This window comes from Ambystoma mexicanum, chromosome 8 (assembly GCF_040938575.1).
Source record: "Ambystoma mexicanum isolate Mex_15411 chromosome 8, UKY_AmexF1_1, whole genome shotgun sequence".
In the NCBI taxonomy this organism is placed as follows: domain Eukaryota; kingdom Metazoa; phylum Chordata; class Amphibia; order Caudata; family Ambystomatidae; genus Ambystoma; species Ambystoma mexicanum.
The window spans coordinates 776,265,208-776,285,749 of record NC_090929.1 but is presented as its reverse complement, the minus strand read 5'-3'; the positions used below and the strand labels follow the sequence as shown (position 1 = coordinate 776,285,749).

Sequence of the window (20,542 nt, the reverse complement as noted above, 5' to 3'; positions counted from 1 at the left end):
TTGTGTGTACTATGGTTCAAAATTCACAGTGCACCATTTTGTGTTCCCCGTTTCTTTTATTCGGGTCAGTTGATTGCCTACAAACCAAAAAACCACGTATATAATATCATAGACCAAAATATTCACATATATATGAATACATTGAGTAAGTGAACAAAATAAGTTTCAGGGACTCTTGTGTCACTACTCTGCTGGCCACGCGAAATCTCCCTTATTAGTTAACTACTTAATGAAACAATGTATGGGTCAACTTGTATTTAAACCCTTTTCACTTTCTTGTAAGTGTATGGGCATCCAGAATGCCCCCAGTGTAGTAACTTCCTTTTCAACTGATCCCATTTCTTGGAATCCGAGGGTATTTTTTAAGGAGGATTTTACGTACACAGGAACATCTAATGATCTAAATTGTGTTTTGTGTATCACTGGTAGCACGCTTTTCCACTACATCCTTTATCAATGTATTCACACACCAAATATTTCGTTGTAGTATGTTATCACAATGCTGGCCATCAGTGCCATTAACTGCCACTATGTTTTTTTATAAATTGGTTAAAAAAAAAATACGTGTGGGCCAAACATGAATCACATATCAGCTAGACAAATGTAAAAGGCCTTGTAACATAACACTTCATTGAAAAAATCATATTGTGATGCAAATAAGATTTCTGTTTTTGAAAACGGATATCAAGGAGGCATGATTTGAGCCGGAAGTTACTATAAAATGAAGCAATAGAGATGGACAGACTCACCAGAACATCCATGGACCTTGAACAGAGGTTGTGGTTTACACTGTTTTGGATTTAATGATTTAGTATTCACACAGATCTTAAGTGACAACTGGACGGCTTATAAATTGCATTCCCGTATGCAAGAATATTTTGAACTGTGATATCATGTGACTTATTTCTTTGGTTTTTCGACAACGCACTGTCCTTAAATAATAGAATTATTAAGGACTACAAAGGTGTCCAATGTGGGCTGTAAGAGTAATACACAAAATGATTTCCCCTGTGCAGCATTCTGGAATATTTGATAGCATTAGATTCTTCCTTCACCCACGCAGATCTGTGGTCGGCTGATACACTTAAGATGTGAAATGCTTATTACTCAACATTTTACTTGATGTGTTAATTGTATTTTAAATATGCATTATTGAAATTCCTCTACAAATAATTCACTCCTGAAGAAGGGCAGCTTCCATGAATGGTTCAAGTGCCAGGTCTCAGAAATGACCTGTGGGATTCAAGCGAATACTTTTTGACAAAACAGAAGACTACAATGTGCCCTTGAATTAATGGATTTGTTTGAAGACAGCCTCTGAGGTGGTTCATGGACATTAATAAACAGCATTCTTTAATTACTACAATTAACGTGACTGACTGGTGTTTTCGTGCACGCGACTGGTGTGCAGAGGCACGCCCACTTGCAAATGTTATTGTTGTGGAACTTTCACCCTGATTTGCCAGAGGCGTATTCCTATTCTCCCCACAGAAAGGGCAAACATTTTATGCATCGTCGAAAATGAAATGCTGTGTAATTCACATCACATAGGATTTCGTAGAATATAATGGGCTAAATAGGTGAGCTCCCAATCAATTTGTCAGCAGATAAAGATGACCATGTTTATTAAAGCAGGTGTTGGACTTCTATTTTCTTGGCAAGGGGAGAATGTGAAACTGGCCTTTCTCTGTTTACTTCCGTGATAAAGACAGAATGCACACGGTAGATAGATTTAACCACAGCAATCTATTAATGTACTTGTGCCTTTAAATGTAAACAGATTCCAGAAGTTAACCTCAGAAACGGATGCTTCTGGTCTTTCCTCAACTATGAGCTCTCCGTGTATTCGCCAAGAAGTGCATAAAGAAGAGTGCCCAGCAGAGTCAGCAGCGGACCAGACTTGGGCAGGTCAGCAGCCGGTAAGATCTTACATCAAAACCATATCAATCAATTTGCAAAATGCTGTGTATGATTTGAAAGTATTTGGTTAATTGGAAGTTTAAGGTAGGATGCTGGTATAGTCCAAATAGACCAGCATTCATAATGTATCAGTGCTATTTTATTGTATAAAATGTTATGTATCTTTTGATTCTTTACCAGCACCAGAATGTGCTCGATGGAAAGCTTTGACTCTTTCATAGCCATTGTCCACTTTCCTTTATATCGTAGTTAAGCCCATCTCTATACACAAAAACGCAGACCAACCATTTGTAAACCAGTCTTTTCATTTTGCTGTATAGCGGGATCACAGCTAGCAGTTGGATTGATCACTTTGAGGGCATAGAAATAACTGGTGTGCTTATGCCTGGATCCCCTCTGGGATGATGCTGATAGACTTAAACATGATGACACAGGTGTAATTCCATTTGCTTATGATTGCTTCAGAGCTTCCCAATGATCACTTTTGGGTGGTTTTAGAAAACGTGGATTCTTCATTTAACTTCCATAGGTATGAATCTTGACTTGGCAACGCTATCATAAATTAGTTGCTCAGGCTGTGGGCAAATCCTCTGTGATAAAGTGTAATATTCCTAGCAGTCTTACCATCATGGCATTTCCTCACTGCATGCCACTTGTACCCCAGCCCATGTTTAAAAATGGCTGCTTAACTGGCACTGCTCCGTGATCCCTGTCACCACTCATCTTCATTGCCAGGGCTGGCCATGGAAATAAAGTGGTCAATTGTGAGCTCCTTTTCTTTTTTTCAGTGGGGGTTATCTTTTATTGTTCTATTGTGATGTTGCTCCCATTGGCCAGATCATAGAAACTTTGCACAGGTGCAAATGCAAAGTTGCACGATATTAGCATTAAGACATGGTTTGCCCTATTTCTAAAACACTGGGAAATATCAGAAAACCATTGTAACATGACATGGCAGCGTACAATTGCCCTAGTGCAAACTAGATACATTTTCGATGCATTTTTGCAGAAAGGCAACGTTTACCCTAGTGCTTATACCATTCTGTATGAGCACTATGACAAAGTCTGCCCTGGTGCAAAAATGCAGTGAAAATTGATCTTTTTTACACTAGAGCAATTTTAGCCCAAGTGCTTAGAACATGCCAAACTGCACTTTTCATGGTGTAATGGTTTTCTCATATGTCTCCGTGTTTTTAGAAATAGGGCAAGCCATGCCCTAATACTTATATCATGAGACTTTGCGCTTGCACCAGTGCAAAGTTTCTGTGATTTGCCCCCTGTTTTCCACATTATCTGTTGCCACACAGTGATTTTGCTCACGGTTGACCCACATTAACTATTGCCCCACTTTGAGTTTTCTACCTAGTGTCTGACAGTTATTATTGCCCACTGTTATTTTGATCCCCGGTGTCACACATGAATTGTTCTCCTACATGGTTTTGCTCCTTGGTGTCCCACATTAGCTATTACCCTGCTGTGTTTTCTGCTCTCTGGTGTACCACACTGGTCGTTGTCATGCTGTAATGTTGATCCTTGGTGTCCCACTGTGCTTGTTGCCCCACTGTGATTGTTCTCCTTGGTGTTCCACATTAGTTGTTGCCCCACCATGATTTTGCTACGTGGTGTCCTACATTCATGATTGTCCCACTGTAGTTTTCTTTGTTTTCCTACTGTAAACGTCTATGACATAGTTCCACATTAGCCCCTTAATTATATGTTCCCTGCTGCTCTATTCTATCCTGCGAGGTTCTGAGTGGTGGTTGAGTTCCTAGGACCACCTCCCTGCCTCTTACTCATGTATATCTCAAATGCTATATTTTGAAAAGAAAAACGCCTCATAAATGATGAAGCAGTAATTATGGCATACTTTACTGTAGACCTGAATACAATATTGGTGTGTCGTCGTGTTCAGCAAAAAGGAACACAAACTACAAAAGTATTTGTCCAGAATTCCCGGCGACTTCACCAGGTGCAGCGACTGCGGGCTGGAGCCCTTTGAACCGCTGCTGTATAAAAGCAGGGCTACTACGCTAAAGCGGTACTTAGTTATTTCACAATGTTAACTGAACTGCTGCAAAAAGGGCTGGGAGGATAGCTCAGAGGCAACACAATTGTCTTGGAAGCAAGACAACGCATAGCAACACAGATTCAAATCCCAGGCTTGAGCTTAGAAACTGGTCCCTTGTATTAAGTGTGTTATAAAATAACAATTAGAATTATTAAAACTTTACAATTATAACTGTTTCCTTCACTAGGACTTGCTTGCCCGGAATTCTAGGTGACTTCACGAGGTGCAGGGACTGCGGGGCTGCAGTCCTTTGAACTGCTGCCACATAAAAGAAAGGCTAGTACACTGAAGCAAGGCTCCACCAAGCTTGCAAAGCACATGCACACCATCATTTTGCTGAAGGACTGAGGATGTCCGATGCTGCAAACACCACAAAGTCTGAACATAGTGAGCTTGTTCCCCCAACAGCGGTGACACGTGTGTTAATGGCCTACTCAGATGATGCGATAAGAAGTTCTATCACTACTCTGTCATCTTCGAATGTTCACTCTTATGATTCATGTCACCCGAGAACCTGCCCTCTTAAAACAATGAAAGGCCTATCTGCTCCCTCATCCTTACCATTTTCAGAGACACGCGGTAAAATTACTAAATTTGTCCAACTGCGACCACAATGGGATTCAGTCTTTTTTCCGACTCTGGAAAACCACTTAATTACTTCCCTAAGGTGTTTGGGAACTACAATAACTGAAACCATAGTGAATGGATTCTTCCTATTGACAATGGAAGTCTAGGCAACATAGATTGTACGTGGATGGCTCTTTTGCAATAATGCGCAACCTGAGTACACACAATTCAAATCTATCAAAAACCTCCAAATCAGTTGAGGGTACAACCGATCATTCGAAAAGCAACTCGTTAGAGAAATTAATCAGAAGGAATTTGATATGCTGTGTAATATGAAGGATGCTTTAGGGAACAGCCTATTATGCTCGCACACCGCAGCTACCACTACATTTGACATTGAAGCGCTGTTGGAGCAATTTGTTGCACTGGATTCAGATTTGGGTACACAGGTGGTTATACCAAGAAGCGTATCCTACAACTCTGAAACCTCATGCCCACAATTGCCAGCACTGGAGTGCTTTTGATCACTTTGGTCACACAATGTGAAACTATACAGGACATGACGATAACCCACACTACTATTCTTAAGCACATTTTAGAACAAGTTATGCTTAATAGACAGATTACTAATGTGGCTTGTGCTAAAGACATCTCCAGTTAGGAAGTGATTGATGTTCACACTTCTACTACTTCGAAGATAATTTCTAAAGTCAAGAGTGTGGGCAAATAACAAATCAGTAAAACATCTGAAGGATGATAGTGACGTTAACACCCCTGAAGGAGTCACTGTAATCCGCGACAGGCTTATAGCAAGAGAGACTGACGGTTCCATTATAACCAAAAGAGGCAATAAAAAAAGAGGTCCAGGGCATTTAAAAAGAAGAACAATCGGAAAGGTGAAAAATCGAGAACTGATAAAAGCATCTCATGGAAACGACAGATGACTGGCTCTATTTACTATTTTAATTTTTTTTATTTGTCATGCACTCTAAACCCAGAGGCATCAAGGTGCTGCTCTTCTCCGCTCATACCACACTGATTATAGACAAATCGTATGTACTTGCTATACGACGCAATTGGATGTGTGTAAATGACCATTGCTAAAAATAGAATTAGGTGGAATCCCATTAATCTTGAGAAGGCCAAATGCAAATGACTGAAAGTCAATCTAGTTACAAAAGCTGGAGACTGTTTGAACGTTACCTCACTGCCAGCAACACCCGTGATTCTCAGTATGTTAATACTTACTTTCAGACGCAAAACTTCATGAATCTTGATTATTCTTGTCGGTCATCTTCGGCTAATCACACCTTGAATGTGTATGCTGAAGCAATAGACAACATCACTAAGCTATTGGGCCTCATTACACGGAAGGCGGTAATGGTTAACGGCCACCGTTAATGGTAACGGTGACCGTTAACCATTACCACCTTACTACGAGGTCCCTTAGCGGGTTGGTGCTTTAACGCCTGCTTTTTGCAAGCCCAAGGTAGGGCCGCTCTTTTCCAGTGCACCCCGCAAGGGAGACTCCTTCCCAAGGACTCGCCCCCGCGTGAGGGACAGCCTTGGTCCTGGTACTAGCACAAATACCGAGGCTGTATCAGCTACCGGCCGACAGGCCGAGGGATCAGTAGATCCTCACGGTGATGGTGCTGAGGGACTGGAAGGTTCTTTTACCGGGTCTTCACCCGAGGGGCTACGCCCTTGTACCACTATCATGTCCGAGGGGGCGCCGATATGCAGTTCTACCGGCAGATCCGCTGAGGGTGAAAAGCCTACCGGGCCTCGACCTGAGGAACAGGGTAGGCCCCATGATCCACACTTGAGTCCTGGACGGGGTGGGGCCCTGCGAGCAGAGCAACACGATGCAGGCACATGGAAGGCAGCTCGACAAAATGGCCGCTGTGACAGAAAATCCAGGCATTCGGCCGACGGCCATCCAGGTAAGGCAGGTGGAGGACTGTGTGTGGAGGTGGGACTGGTGTCAACCATGTATGTGACCTATAGCTTACCCTTCCTTTGCACAAGTCAGGTTTATGCTGCTTCCATACGGCCAGGGCACACAACGGCTCCAGCAGCCGCCCGCTACCCCGTCAGTACACGCTACCACCAATCCAGCCTGCGAGTACAGGTTCTTTGAAAAGTTCCTTGGCCTTGTGAAGTCTCCACAGATGGGGGTGATTCTCAGGGATGCCATCAGGGACTTGCTCCCACCCATGGCTCCGGTGCTGCAGGCCCCAGTACAGGCCCCTCCGGTCCCTGTTCAACCTCAGCAGCCTGCTCCGGCCCCCGAACCGATTGTGCAGGCGGTTCCGTACCAGCTTTCGCTGCAGCCTCCAGTTCCGATCCTCAAACCTCAGCCCAAAGCTCCTAGCAATCCCCCTCCAGTGCCGGACCCTCCTGTGGACACAGATGAGGAGGAGGAACCCGACACATCATCTTCAGCCAAGGCCTTCCACGAACATCTGGCACGGCTGGCAGAGTACTTGGGCCTTCCTCAACCTGAGGTCGAACAACCAGCAGAGGGGCTCCTCGCAGAAGTCCTCATGCTACATCCCATTGCCAGAACGGGGATCCTGATGCAGAAGGACGTAGTTGCCTTGGCCAAGAAGGGTTGGCTCAAGCCCCACTCACCCCAGCCGGTAAATAAACGCCTGGATGCCAAGTACAGGCAGATGGAGGGGGATACACTCTTGCTATCGGCCCATCCTCAGCCACCCTCCTCGGTGATCGCTGCAGCATCAGTGTACTCCAAGGCTTAGTCGTTCTCAGCCTCCTCCTATGCTGCGCTGCTAGGCAAGGAGGAGAAGATCTTGGAGGCGTACGGGAAGAAGCTGTATTCCAACGCGTCCTTGCACCTGTGTCAAGCCAATGCGGATGTCATGCTGGCTGCCGTTAAAGAGGTGCTCTGGTGGGAAATTGCAGATTTCCTCCCAGAGCTTCCGCCACAGAGCCAATCACGATTTAAGGTGGGATTTGCAGAAGCCAAGATGGGGGCGCAGGACCTCATGGAGTCCTCCGTGGCCCATATCGATACCTCTGGCTGTGCCATCTGTATTGCCACGGACATGAGAAGAACTGCCTGGCTCCATGCTACAAAATTCAACCCGGATGACCAGGAATGCATTACAGATCTTCCGTTCGAAGGGGATGACCTCTTCCACTCCACAACGGACGAGGAGCTGGAGGTTATCCATCCTTACAAAGATCACGCCCAGACAGTACACCCAGTCACAGCAGCGTTCTGAGAAGGGGCGTACATACAGAGGGTTCCGTGGCTTGCAAGAGCGGAGGTCCAGGCAGCCTGACTGTTCGCCGTCCCAGCATCAACGCAAACAACAAAAGGGGGGAGTAAGAAGCCTCAGAGGGAAAGAAGGCATGACATGCACCTTCGGGTCCACGTGTCTCCAGTGAGAGGCAGGCTTGCTCTCCATGCACATTTCTGTCGCCAGTTTTTCGCGGACCCCTGCATCCTCTTGGTAGTCTACACGAGGTACGGCTTGCCTGTCCCAGCCTCTCCTCCCTCCTCCCCTAAACTCCCATGGTTTGGGACAGCAACTCTTTTGGCAGAGATCTGGTCACTCATCGAGAGCCAGGCATGGAGGAAGTCCCAGCCTCCCAGAGGGGCTTGGGCTTTTACTCCAGGATTTTCGCCATTCAGAAGAAGAACCAAGCGGGCCTGAGAATTTTGCTGGACCTTTCCACCCTCAACCACTCCCTAACTCTACAATAATTCAAGATGGTTACGCCAGCTTTGATAGCAGAGATATTGTGCAAGGGAAACCTACAATTCAGGATCATGGGCTACCATTTCCAATACACGGTGCTTCCTTTCTGCCTCAACTCTGCCCCCAGGGTCTTTACCAGGCTGATGAACTCTTTGGCAGCCCTCCTCAGGGTGCAGGGCCACCACATCTACCCGTACCTCGATGACTGGGTCGTCAAGGCTACATCTCTGGAGGCAGTGCACCATACTTCCCATGCTCTTATGAACACAAGCTGTTTTTTTTTCTCAACCTCAAGAAGTCGCTGCTGCAGCCCACACAGAGATTGACCTTCTTGGGCCTCATTAGCGACACATGCTCTGAGAAAGTTTTTCCCTCAGAGAACAAGATCACGGCCATCAGGAGGGCAACAGTGCACTTCCTCAGCAGAGAAGTGACCTTGGCTTGGTGGTACCAACACCTACTGGGTGTCATGGCAGCAATCCTCTTGGCTGTCCCCCACACGAGACTCAGGATGAGGAGCATACAGCTGCACTTTTCAGCATCTGATGGCCATCAGTCAGAGATGATCAACGTTCCTCCGTCGCTTCACCCAGACCTCACATGGTGGTCCAGGGACTGCAACCTGCGGACGGGCAAGCCTTTCCGGCAGCCTACACCACAGGCCACCATCACCACATACTCCTCTCTCAGGGGTTGGGGGCCCACTCTAGACAACCACTGCGTCCATGGCACCTGGACCCAGCAGGAGCAGGAGTACCACATCAATTGGCTGGAATTGAAGGCCATCTGGCTGGCGCTCAGGGCCTTCCTTCCGGTCATCGAGGGCAAGGTCGTCCTCATTCAGACAGACAACTCGACAGCATGTTCTAAGTCAACTAGCAGGGGGGTACCAGATCCCCCCCCACTGGGCAGACTAGCAATCAGCATGTGGGAGTGGGCCCTGGAGATCAACATCTACCTAAAGGCGGTCCAACTGTTAGGGAAATCCAACGTGGAGGCAGACAGGCTCAGCAGACTGGGGGCAGACAACTATGAGTTACAGTTGAACGACCTAGTGCTGCAGGAGATCTTTCACAAATGGGGTCACCCTCAGGTGGACGTCTTTGCCTCCCAGGGCAACAAGAAGTGCCAAATGTTCACCTCCTGGCAGGGTCAGGGCCCGGCTCCCTGGGCGATGCCTTTCAGATCAGGTGGGACAGCATGACAGCATATGCCTTTCCGCCCACTCCCCTGATTCACAGGGTGATATGCAAGATTAAGGAGTTTCGTTCCTCAGCATCATCCTAATAGCACCATGGTGGCCAGCCAGGCCATGGTTTTCGGAGCTGCTCAGCCTCTCGGAGAGGCCTCCCATTCGCCTGCACCTTCTGGTGCAGCAGGGGCCACCCCGCACCAGAGAAATTAGCCCTCACAGCGTGGTTCCTCAACAGGTCACGCTAGGACATCTCAACCTCTCTCAGGCTAATCTAGAGATCATACAGGGCGCCAGGAGCAAATCTACCAGGGCCCAGTATAAAAGCAAGTGGACCAGGTTCTGTCACTGGGCAGACTCGAAGGGCTTCGACCATCTGACATGTTCCCTGGACGACATGCTGTCCTTTTCGGCGCATCTCACCCATTCAGGTGTGCAGGTGGACACTTGCCGCACCTACCTGGCAGCCATTGGGGCATACAGAAACTCAGAGGAGGAGAGTTTCTCCTCTTCCAACCCAATTGTCAAGAGACATTTGGCGGGTCTCTGCCTTGATGCCAGGCGTGCACTGAAATTCTACTTGGACAGGAGTAAGGGCTTCCGCAAGTCGGATGCTCTAGTTATCACCTTTGGAGGTTCAAGACCCAGGTATCAGGCATCCAAGGCCTCCATAGCCCAGTGGATGGTCTCGACCATCAAAGACGCCTACGAGGGACAGCATAAGCCATTTCTGAGCCAACATGCATGGCCATGCGGTCAAAGCCAAGGCAACTGCCATCGCCTTCCAGCGGCATGTCCCCTGGCAGATCATCAGCAGGGCGGCCACCTGGGCCACCCCTTCGGCTTTCTGCAAGCATTACTGTTTGGACGCCGGCTCTAAATCAGATGTGGCTTTCGGACAGGCAGTTCTTAGAAACCTGTTTGCTTAAGGAGGGTCTCATCTCCACACTGCGGCTACATTCAGTTGTAATCGCCGATGCAGTATGGAGGAAAGGGGACGGGAAGAGTAATTATAAGGTACTCACTGTAGCGACTAACATACTCTTAGTCCTTAGTCCCCTTTCCTCCATACGTCCCACCATCCTCCCCCTAATAAAACTGGTGTCATTAGGCAATATTAATCTATTGTGGACGCTGGGGCTACATTCAGTTGTAATCGCCCATGCGGTATGGAGTTAAGGGGACGGGACGTAAGAGTAATTATAAGTTATTCACTGTAGTGACTAACATACTCTTAGTCCTTAGTCCCCTTTCCTCCATATGTCCCACCATCCTCCCCCTAATAAAACTGGTGTCATTAGGCAATATGAATCTATTGTGGACGCGTCTATGGAGACTGAGGTGTGGTGCGGGAGGGCGGAGTCAGGGCAGCGCCCCACGAGGGTTCCCGGTGCCCCGCTGCTCGTTCCGGGTCACGGCACCTGCATCCTGATATCATTGTGCGCACACCAAACGGAGAGGTGAGAAGACGCTGTATTTCTCTAAAGGTCTTCTTGGTTTATGACTTGGGGGCGCTGGGCCTGGACAGGGCAGGCTGTTGACAGGAGCACAACATTGGAAGGATTTGGAGGACACATAGTAACTTGGGCACACGTTGGTATAGAACAGTGTTTTGTGGAATGTTGTCATTGCTTGTGAATTGCTATTGCTTGTGAATTGATGTATTGTTGGGAAACTCCTCTTAATGAGGAAAGACAATGTTGCATATTATTGCATGTGTATTAATGAATTTTTGTGGTGAAGCTCCCTTTTAAAGGGGAAAGACAATATTGTGTAGTGACAAAGTTGTGTGGAGAATCTCCCCTTTAGCGGGGAAAGGCAGCATTATGTAGTGACAAATTATTGTGGTGATTCTCCTCCAAAGCGGGGAAGGACAGCATTGTATGGGATAACCCTCAGTTCCAGAAAAGGGAATGTGTGGAGATTTAAATGCCCTTGTCTCGAGGTAAGGGGACAGAGGAGGGATGTACATTCTTGTGTAAATAAATGTGTTTTATTGCAGGCATTATTGCCCATTGTGTAAATCAGGTGTTGTGTTATTAGGTATTGATAGAAATTGGATAATATATAAAGTGTTTGTGGGTAGGTATTGTTAGCAGCATGTAGAGGAAGGTGTTCGGAGTCAGATATTCATGGCATTTGTGTTTGTGATAGTGTTTTTGTTAAATGTTGTTAGTAAAATAGGAACGTCTGGCATATTATGTTAAGAGAGCAGCCACTAGGCCGGTGTCAGCAGGCATTCTTTTGAGCTCGGTTGGAGCATTGTGGCAGCATGGATAAGCAATTGAAGCATATATGTACAGAGCTTCCGCAGTATAAGGACAAGATCTTCAAGTACCATAAAGAGTGGGATCAGCTGGGAGAGTCAGTCAGTCTCATGAGACCAAAAAGCTGAGAACCCTCCCCTCCCAAAGAGGGCACTCATGACAAAACTGTATTAGAGCATATGTGCAAGTATTTTTATTTTATTTTTTAACTCTTTTTTTCTATTGGCATTTTGTAGACATAAACAGTAAGAGCATGAAAATTAAAACAACAAAAAGACAAAAGAGAAGAAGCATTGTGTGTAGCCAGATCTGCGTAGGTCTCCGGTTAAAGTGATTTAAGTCTTTTTGGGTCCTTGCGTGAGCGACAGTCTTGTGTTTTTGCCGGGTGAGGTATCTAGTTAGCATGTGGTTGGGTTGTCCCCTGAACAGCCTCTCCTCCCCCTGCCTGGCTGTGTTAGCTAGAGTTGGGCGATTGGCCTACGTGACAGTTCTCTGTTCACCATGACAACCAGTTCAATGCCTTGCTGTGTGGGGTTATCTTCCTCTCCTTGACTCAGCAGGTAATGTACGTATGGTTCCCATATGTTGGGTGCGCTTGGGCGATAGGCTGACAGGACTCTATATCCAGATTCCATTTCATTACATCTCACCACATCCGAGTGCCAGCCCTCTATTTTGGGATGTGCTGGGCTCTTCCAATGTGTTGCCACCCTTCTTTTTGCTAGCAGCAGGAGTAGCCCTGCAAGTCTTCTTGTGCCCTTGCGGATGGCTCTAGCATGACCCAGGAGTGCTGTCATGGGGTTCAGATCTAGTTCAGCTCCAATAATATCCCCCACTACTTTGTATACCATTTCTCAAAATGTACGAACAGCGGGGCACCCCCATGCCATATGTATAACATCCGTCTTTGGTTCTGTACATCTAGCGCACCCGATGGGCACCTCTGGGAAGTAGCTGTGGATTTGAACAGGAGTGTAGTAAAATTGTTGTATTTCCAGTGGATTAGTTTGTATCTGCCATTTATTGCTACCTTCCTAGTTCCTTCACAACAATATCTCCAACCCTCCCCCGATATCTCATATCCCAAGTCTAGTTCCCATTTTTCACTTGGGGATGAAGGTTGCGGTCTGCAGTTTAGAGTCAGACCATACAGAACCAATACCACGCTGTTGTGTTGCCCCCCTGCAATTAATCTCTCAAGTATCAGGGCTATTGGAGGTTGTTCTGGGAAAGTCTGAAATTTCCCTTGAAGCGCTTTTTTCAGCCTGTAATACAGGAACACCTCCAAGCGGTTAAGATTAACCCTGGCCTTTAGCGTATCTAGTGCTATGAACCTCCCCTCGGGAACAGGTCACGATAACTGTGTATTTCCAATTCCCGCATAAGGCAAACAAATCCCCTTTCTGAGGTAAGTGGTATACCCGGGTGAACTGGACAGGCAGTACTGGTGAATAGAGTTCCTCCATTTTTTACTTCTGCTCTATGCGCGTCCATCCTGCACACATGAGTTTGACCATGTTCTTTGCTTTGTTCCCTCTTTCACGGGCAATGAGAATAAAGCGCCAGTGCCCTCTCCACCTCCACATGTCTCCTTTCTTTTTGGTACCAGTAAAGGGCTAACCCTGCCTGTGCAACATAGTAGTACATTTATAGGTCCGATACTGCTAATCCCCCCATGTGCTGGCGCTATCAACTTGTCCCACAATACTCTTGGTTGTTTGCCGGGCCAGATAAACTGAGTCAACACCGTCTTCACCTCCTTAAAGTAACCTGCGGGAACTGCCACCTGTACGTTGAGAAATACATAAAGAAATTGGGGTAGCAATACCATTTTGATCAGGGAAACCCTACCAAATAGGTTTAGTGGCAAGCATTTCCATCTAATAACTGCCTCTCATGCCTGGTCTAGTACTTTTTGATAGTTTGTCAAATATTATGTCTGCGCCCCGAGCTATGGTTACCCAAAGGTATCGTGTTTGTGCAGTCTGCCATTGAAATCCTCATTTATCAGCATATTGTATCACATTTCCCATCAACAGGGAAAGGACTGACTTTGTCACATTAATCACGAGGTCAGAGAAAAGTCTAAACTCAACCACATCCTCCATAATGGGGTCAGGATTTATCTCTGGGTCCTTAATAAACAGCACCATATCGTCCGCATAGAGCGAGATAACCACCTTATGTTTGAAGAGTTGTATACCCCTATGTATGTGGATTTTGCTGACTCTTTCGGCCAGTGTCTCGATCGCCAGGGTGAACAGAAGCGGTGAGAGGGACATCCCTGTCGCGTGCCCCATGACTAGGTTTATCCCCGGGGTGAGTTGACCGTTCACTTGCACTCTGGCAATGGGTGACTCATAAAGCAGCGCCACCAGACTAATGTATTTTTCTCCCAGTCCCATTCTGCGTAAGACTGTGAATAAAAAGGGCCAATCCACCAAGTCAAACGCCTTGGTGGTGTCTAACAGTGCCGCAACTACATGGTCGGTCTGATCGGCTGCTAAAATTAATCTGAACATTCTCCTTATTCCAAAGGATGTGGAGCGCTCCGGGATGAACCCTGCCCGATCTGCCCCTACCATCTTGTGCATCATGGGTGCCAGTCTGGATGCAAGTATCGTGGCTAATATCTTTTTATCTTATAAATCGGTCTGTATGATGCGCAATCGTTTGGTGGTTTCCCTGGCTTAAGCAGGACTGTGACCAGGGCTTCCCTCAAGGATTGTGGGAGTCTCTTTTCTATGGTGCTCTGGTGATACATCTGCAGGAGGTAGGGGCCGATCTGGGGTGCGTAGTATTTGTAGAACTCTGCCCAAACCTGTCAGGCCAAGGGCTTTCCCGGAGGGCAGCAATCTAATTGATTCAAACCTCCTCTATCCTCATCAGTGCACCAATACATTGCCACCTGGTCCAAGTATTTCTCTAATTCTGCTTGTGAGGTCTGTGTGTGAGACCAGTACAGGTCTGTGTACAAGCGTCCAAACTCCTACGTTATCCCTGCATCATCAAATCTCTCCACCCCATGTTCGTCTACTATGGATGTAACCCTTTTTTTGTATGTTTCAAGTCTTGCGACCCTCGCCAGTTGCCTTCCTGGTTTCTGCCCTTCTCCGTATTGTCTCACTGCTGCCTCTCTATGTGCCAATTCCTTAACCCGTTCCATGTTTTGTTCAGTTTCCGCCTGTTGCCTAGGGGTCCAAAGCTTCCCGCCCCCTCCGGGCACGCTTAATTGCATCTCCACTGTATTCAGTTCATGCCTGATCTGTTTGAGCATCCCCACCTCCTTAGCTTTATACTCCCCTCGAAGTACACATTTAAAGCTTTCCCAGAGGACACTTGCCGATTCTACCGAGCCCTTATTGGTCTAAAAAAATGTATCTATGGGCTTTGATATGCCGTCCCGGAACAGGCTAACCCTCCGGGCCTCGCTTTTAAATTGTTGTGGCTTCCTCTCCATCCCCCTGCCCAACACTTCTATAATTAGCAGAACAGGTGCATGGTCCGAAAGGGTACAGGCCAAAATAGTAACCTCCTGCGTGGCTCCCATTAAAGCCTGAGAGATCAGGAAAAAGTCCAGGCGCGAGGCTGTGCTACGAACTGAAGAATGTAAGGTGTACTGCCGCTCAACCCGATTTCTCTGTCTCCAGACATCCTCTAGTTCCCAATCTTGAGCCATTCCCTTCAGTTCATTGTATCCCCTTGTTAGGGTTCGAGTTGGGCCCATTGTGCGGTCCAGCATTGGATCCATTATCTCATTAAAGTCTCCCTCCCAAATGATATCCCCTGTTGGGGCCCCCATTGGTTGTCAATTAAGGTTGTGACTGTATCCTGATTGGGCCCCTAATAATTAACCAGACTATACAGGCGGCCCTGCATTGTGCCCCTTACTATCAGCTCCCTCCCTTCCATATCCTTGATTGTGGTTATTAGGTTAAACCCCACTGTACCCCAAATTAGAGTGCACACCCCTCTCGCATAAGATGAGTAAGAGGAAAAGTATCAGTGGCATCCCCAGTTTTTGTCAAAGTTCGATTCAATTTCAATTTTGCTGTAGGTAGGGAAGGACCATGCAGCATTTCGACGGGCAGTTCAGCTCCCTCACATTCCACGTCTGGCATATAATCAAACCTGCCATGGATCAGGTTATGCCACTCCTGTATCTGATCCCAGTCATTGAGTCTCTGTGTGCCCTGGTATGTATTCTCGGGTTCACCATGCAGCAAAGTCTATTATTACCGATGCACTGTAATGCTTCTTCTCTACCTGTGTCCCCCCTGTCACCCTCCTCCTCCCCCACCGACAACCCCAATCTGTCAGTAATGCGTGCACCCCCCCCCTAGGTTGGCTTCCCCAACTTGCCAGCATACTATATTGTTAACCTTTCTTCTGCTTGGATGGCAGCTAGTGGTCTGAACACATCTCTACACTTGCTGCGATTGGATCCGTAAACGGCCCCTTGATGTCTTCCCCTGTAGTTTGTCGGCTCTTGGCACCTGATGTTTGTGCCTACTCTGGTGCAGGTTCAGTCGTTATTTCCCCTGGGTCTTGAATTATGTGGTAGGAGCTCAAGAAATGTGTTGGCCTCCACCGGGCTGGCGAAGAACAGTGTACGCCCCTCATGTTCCACTCGAAGTTTGCCTGGGAACATCATGGCGTAACGGATGCCCCTCTCCCTGACCCTTTTCTTCAGATTTATGTAAGTCCTTCTTGATGCTTGGACCTTGTCGGAAAAGGTCCAGGAAGATCTTTATTGTTTCTCCTTTGTACGTGAGGGTGCCTTTCTTTCTTGCCTTACGGAGTGCTGTGTCTCTATCCCGATAATTAAGCAGTCTAGCAATAATCGGCCTCAGATGGGCTCCTGGGATCGGTTTCCTACCACTTGGTATCCTATTGGCTCTTTCTATTATGAAGATGTCTGAGAAGCCATCCCGACCCAGTGCTTCTCTCAGGATTTCTTCTACCATCGTCTCCATGATCCATGGATCTGCCACCTCCAAGACTCCGACTATGTGCAGATTCTTCCTCCTGGACCTTGATTCTAGGTCGTCTTGTTTTTCAGTGAGCTCCGTTAGTGTTTATTTTCATTTGTTGCAGGTCCGCGATGTTGATGCTGCCTCCTCGACTGTTGATATCCTTCCCTCCCCTTCCTCCAGTCTCTCTCAATGCTTGTCTAGGTGGACTTGCATATGGTCCACCTTACATGTCAATGTGTCAATGTTCCCATCGAGAGACTGGATGCTGCTTTGCAACTGGCTGAACATTTCCTTTATATCGTGGAATGCCGTCGAGGTGTCCTGAGTAATTTGTGAGCTGCATCCTTCGGATGTTTCCGTGATCTCGGGCTGCTTAGGTTGTGAAGCCTTCTCAAACTGGAGTTTTGTTTGTTGTTTCCCACTTTTATTTACCTTAGCCATCTTCTGAGTTGTTACCGTCTGCTTGAGTCTCTCCTCTCCCAGGTCAGTGCACCCTACACGTTTTTCTCCCTCCCTCGCTTGATGGGTGTGGGCACAGTTCTCCGAGTTTGGTGGTCCCAGGGTAATAATTGTTCCAGGGGGCGGTCTACATTTGTGACAGTTTCCTCTCCGCCCCCTTTGTTTGTCCTGTTGTGGTTTTAGCGCATTCTCCGACGATGGTGTGTGGTCGTTTTCTATTGTGCTGTTGGATGGCACAGTGACACGTCATGTCCTTACTCCACGGGGACCATGCGTTGCAGGCCCTCCTCACCCTGGTTACAGAAGAAAGGGGGCCAATCGGTAGGATCGAGGGGCCGAGGCACTTCGCCTGGGCCTGTCGTGGGGTTGCCATGTTATTGAGCGGGCACTTTTTCCTGTCCACTATTCACGCTGGATTAGAGGGTGTCTGCTGCCTGGGATCTTGTCAGTCTATGCCCTGGGCCCCTGTTTTCACTCCTCATGGCAGACGTTCCCTGTGGTCTTCACCGGGACATTGGTCATTTCCCCCAGTGGAATCCAGCAGTCAAAGCTCTGCGGTGCTATTAGAGCGGTTCCCTGCTTTATTACTCCACCACAGGGTGCGCAGGATATATGAATGTTCTCTGTTGTTTGATCCCCGGCGTACGAGTGGCACATTACTAGTGATCTAGGTGGTTTGAGTTTGAAGCACTTGTCTTTCTGTTTGTTAAAGTCTTTAGTTCAGGATCCCTCCCTGTTCAGCTGGCGGTGTGGTTTATTCGCAGGGCTCACCGCATCAGTCCAGTCTCCTGCTTTGTCCTGTGCAGGTGGATTCTGCACTCTGTTATCTGTGATGGTTAACGTCGTTCCCTTCCTTCACCTCACTGTGGTCCTCGTTGGCTGGGTGTAGACTCCAGCAGGAAGGGCTGACTGTTCACCAGGGGCAGGGATGGTCTGTTTCCACCCTCTACAGTATTCTCTTGCACAGATTATCAGTATTGATCCCTAAGGGCGATTCATGATCCCGCCTGCTATCAGGAAGGGTCTAGTGTTATTGCACCCTCCTCAATGTCTGTCCCATTGCCAGCACAATACATGTGTCTTTCCTGCTTCGTCTTGTTCAGAGATGATCCCAGCCGTAAACTTCACAATAGCTGTGATTACGCCTTACCTCCGCTTAGTCAGCTTTCGGGTGCACTATGCCTGCGTAGTAATGGGCGCTGTTTCACGGGAATTGGGGTCTCAGGTGGTTCAGCCACTGTGTGTATTCATTCCCCAGGGGCAGTGTGCTGCCTCCAGTGTTCCGTTGCTCAGCGGTGTTCCAATGGTGAGCTTTTGTATCAAAGGCTGTTCGCCTGAGCCTGTCCGGTCGAGCTACAAGATAAAGCAATAGTCTGGGTACTTCTCATATAATGCCAAGCCAGTGAGCCTGCCACTTTTAATAGCGAGTCCCACAATGATGTCTGTCAGATAGGGGTGAGTGTGTTCATACTGGTAGGAGCAACAGAAATGGCGCTTTCTTCTTAGCTCACTTTGCAGACAGTGTGGATTCTGGGTTGGGCTGCGACCGCAGTGGCCTGAGAGAGGTGCTCCAGTGCTCTCCCCAGCAGGAGCGGGTGCCCCCTCACTCTGCCCGCTCCTTACCAGCTTTAGCTAGTCTCTTCTGCGGGGGGGGCAGTCCTCCGTGCAACTCAGTGCCGGTTCAATGCTTGCACCGCTTCCCCTGGGGACCGCTGGAGGAGTAGGCCACCTGGGCAGTCCGCTGTCAATTGAATGTCCATGTCTCCCCAGCCTTGTTGTAACCCGCGCTGTTACTCGGCACGAATGGTCCGAACCCTCCCGCCAGGCTGCCAGTCCAGGCGCAGGATTATCAGGGCTTGGTGGAATTTTCCCACAGCTCGGCGATTTCTATGTGAGTTCCGCCCAGCCGGCTCCCATGCAAGCAGCCGGTTGTTTTGTGTGCCTGAGCCCTCCTCTTATAGCATGTCTGCAGTGCCACCTTCCACGCTGTGTCTCTGATCCTCCCAGGGCCCCGTGGCGCAGCCTCTCTTGCTTATTCCTCTGCAGTACAGGGCCCCTGGAGACTCCAAACTTTGGTCGGGTGTGCCTGGTGCTTCAAGTAGCCTTTTACAGATTTGCTTTGTTAATCGGGGTCGATTGAATGGCAGGATTATGTCCGGATATTTTCTTCAGTATAGAGAGCTCACAGGATCGCAGCCATCTTGGTCGGACTCTCTAGACCCCCCGCCACCCATATGCACACGTATTTATTGTCAACTTATAAGGGAAAACAGTTGAAAAGTTGGCTGAGCATACTTGATTTCTGGAAAATGTTTGTTGAGGAAGAGAGTGTGATGATAATGGTTGGGCGGGGTCAATCCAGGTAAGCCAAAGATCTACTGCCCACCACTCACATATGGGTCCTATCCTTTACAGCCAGCTGTGGGGTACATCAACATTCAGTTTTCTTCTTCTCCAATTCAAGATGGGAAAGGGACATCAGGAAAGCCAGGGGGCTTCAGAAATAGAAATAGAAATAAAGTCCAGGAGATTTCAGAAATAGAGGCAAATCAGATGGAGGCGGTGTTACAAAAGCAGATCAGGAGCTGACAAAGGCCTTGCAGAGCTAGAACAGACAGCGGGGGAAAGGGAGGGGCAGAATGCACCCATAGGTATTAAGGAATGGAGAGCGAATGGTTCCTTTTTAAGATTGATGGCTAGGTTGACAATGATCCCCCAAACCTCAATTGCTCTTGCCACCCCTGGCGAGACCACACCATGGGGCACAGGCAAAGAATAACCACTCACTAGTGAGGACAGGGGTGGGACAGCTGGAGATTTATTAATTTTTGGGGTAAGCTATGAGACAGCAACTGGTGGCAGTCAGAGGCCTCACAGCCGGTAACACCCTGGAGCCACAGACTCTCATTGCAGCCCGGTCGAATGGCCCCGGCCAAAAGTAAGGCGTGAGTGAGGGCCTTCAAACTTAAACCCGTTCCCAGTGTTACAGAAGGGACCGGGGAAACCTGATAATGTGCCTTGGCCCCACATGGATCGGGTCAACTTATTGCACACCTTGCCCTGCCTTATTGCACACCTTGCCCTCCCTTCAAGCGGATTTTCACCCTTGAAAAGCATACAGCAGGCATCACACTAGCTGTGAGAGGCATAAAGAGCTTGTTTGCCTCCCTGCTAGGGGAGCAGGCAGACGAGATATGGAGTAAAGCTGGGTACAAAGGGGTAACGTTAAACATTACCACCCATGACAGCACCTCAATTAATAACTGCAGAGCGCATGTGTGGAAGGTTTTGAGGAACATGTATCCTAGCAGACTGATATGAATTCTATCATGGCACACACAATAAGAGCAGATGAGGACCCTACC

The 20,542-nt window shown here is 47.9% G+C and overlaps 1 protein-coding gene across 1 annotated transcript in view; it reads left to right on the top strand.

Annotated features, from left to right (window-relative positions):
- The window catches only part of MYPN (myopalladin), a 1,604,598-nt gene that overhangs the window by 346,436 nt on the left and 1,237,620 nt on the right, over window positions 1-20,542 (top strand). Inside the window, exon 5 of the mRNA XM_069610599.1 lies at window positions 1,781-1,919. Within this exon, the coding sequence (XP_069466700.1) occupies window positions 1,781-1,919 (139 nt within the window). The remainder of the gene's footprint in view (window positions 1-1,780; window positions 1,920-20,542) is intronic.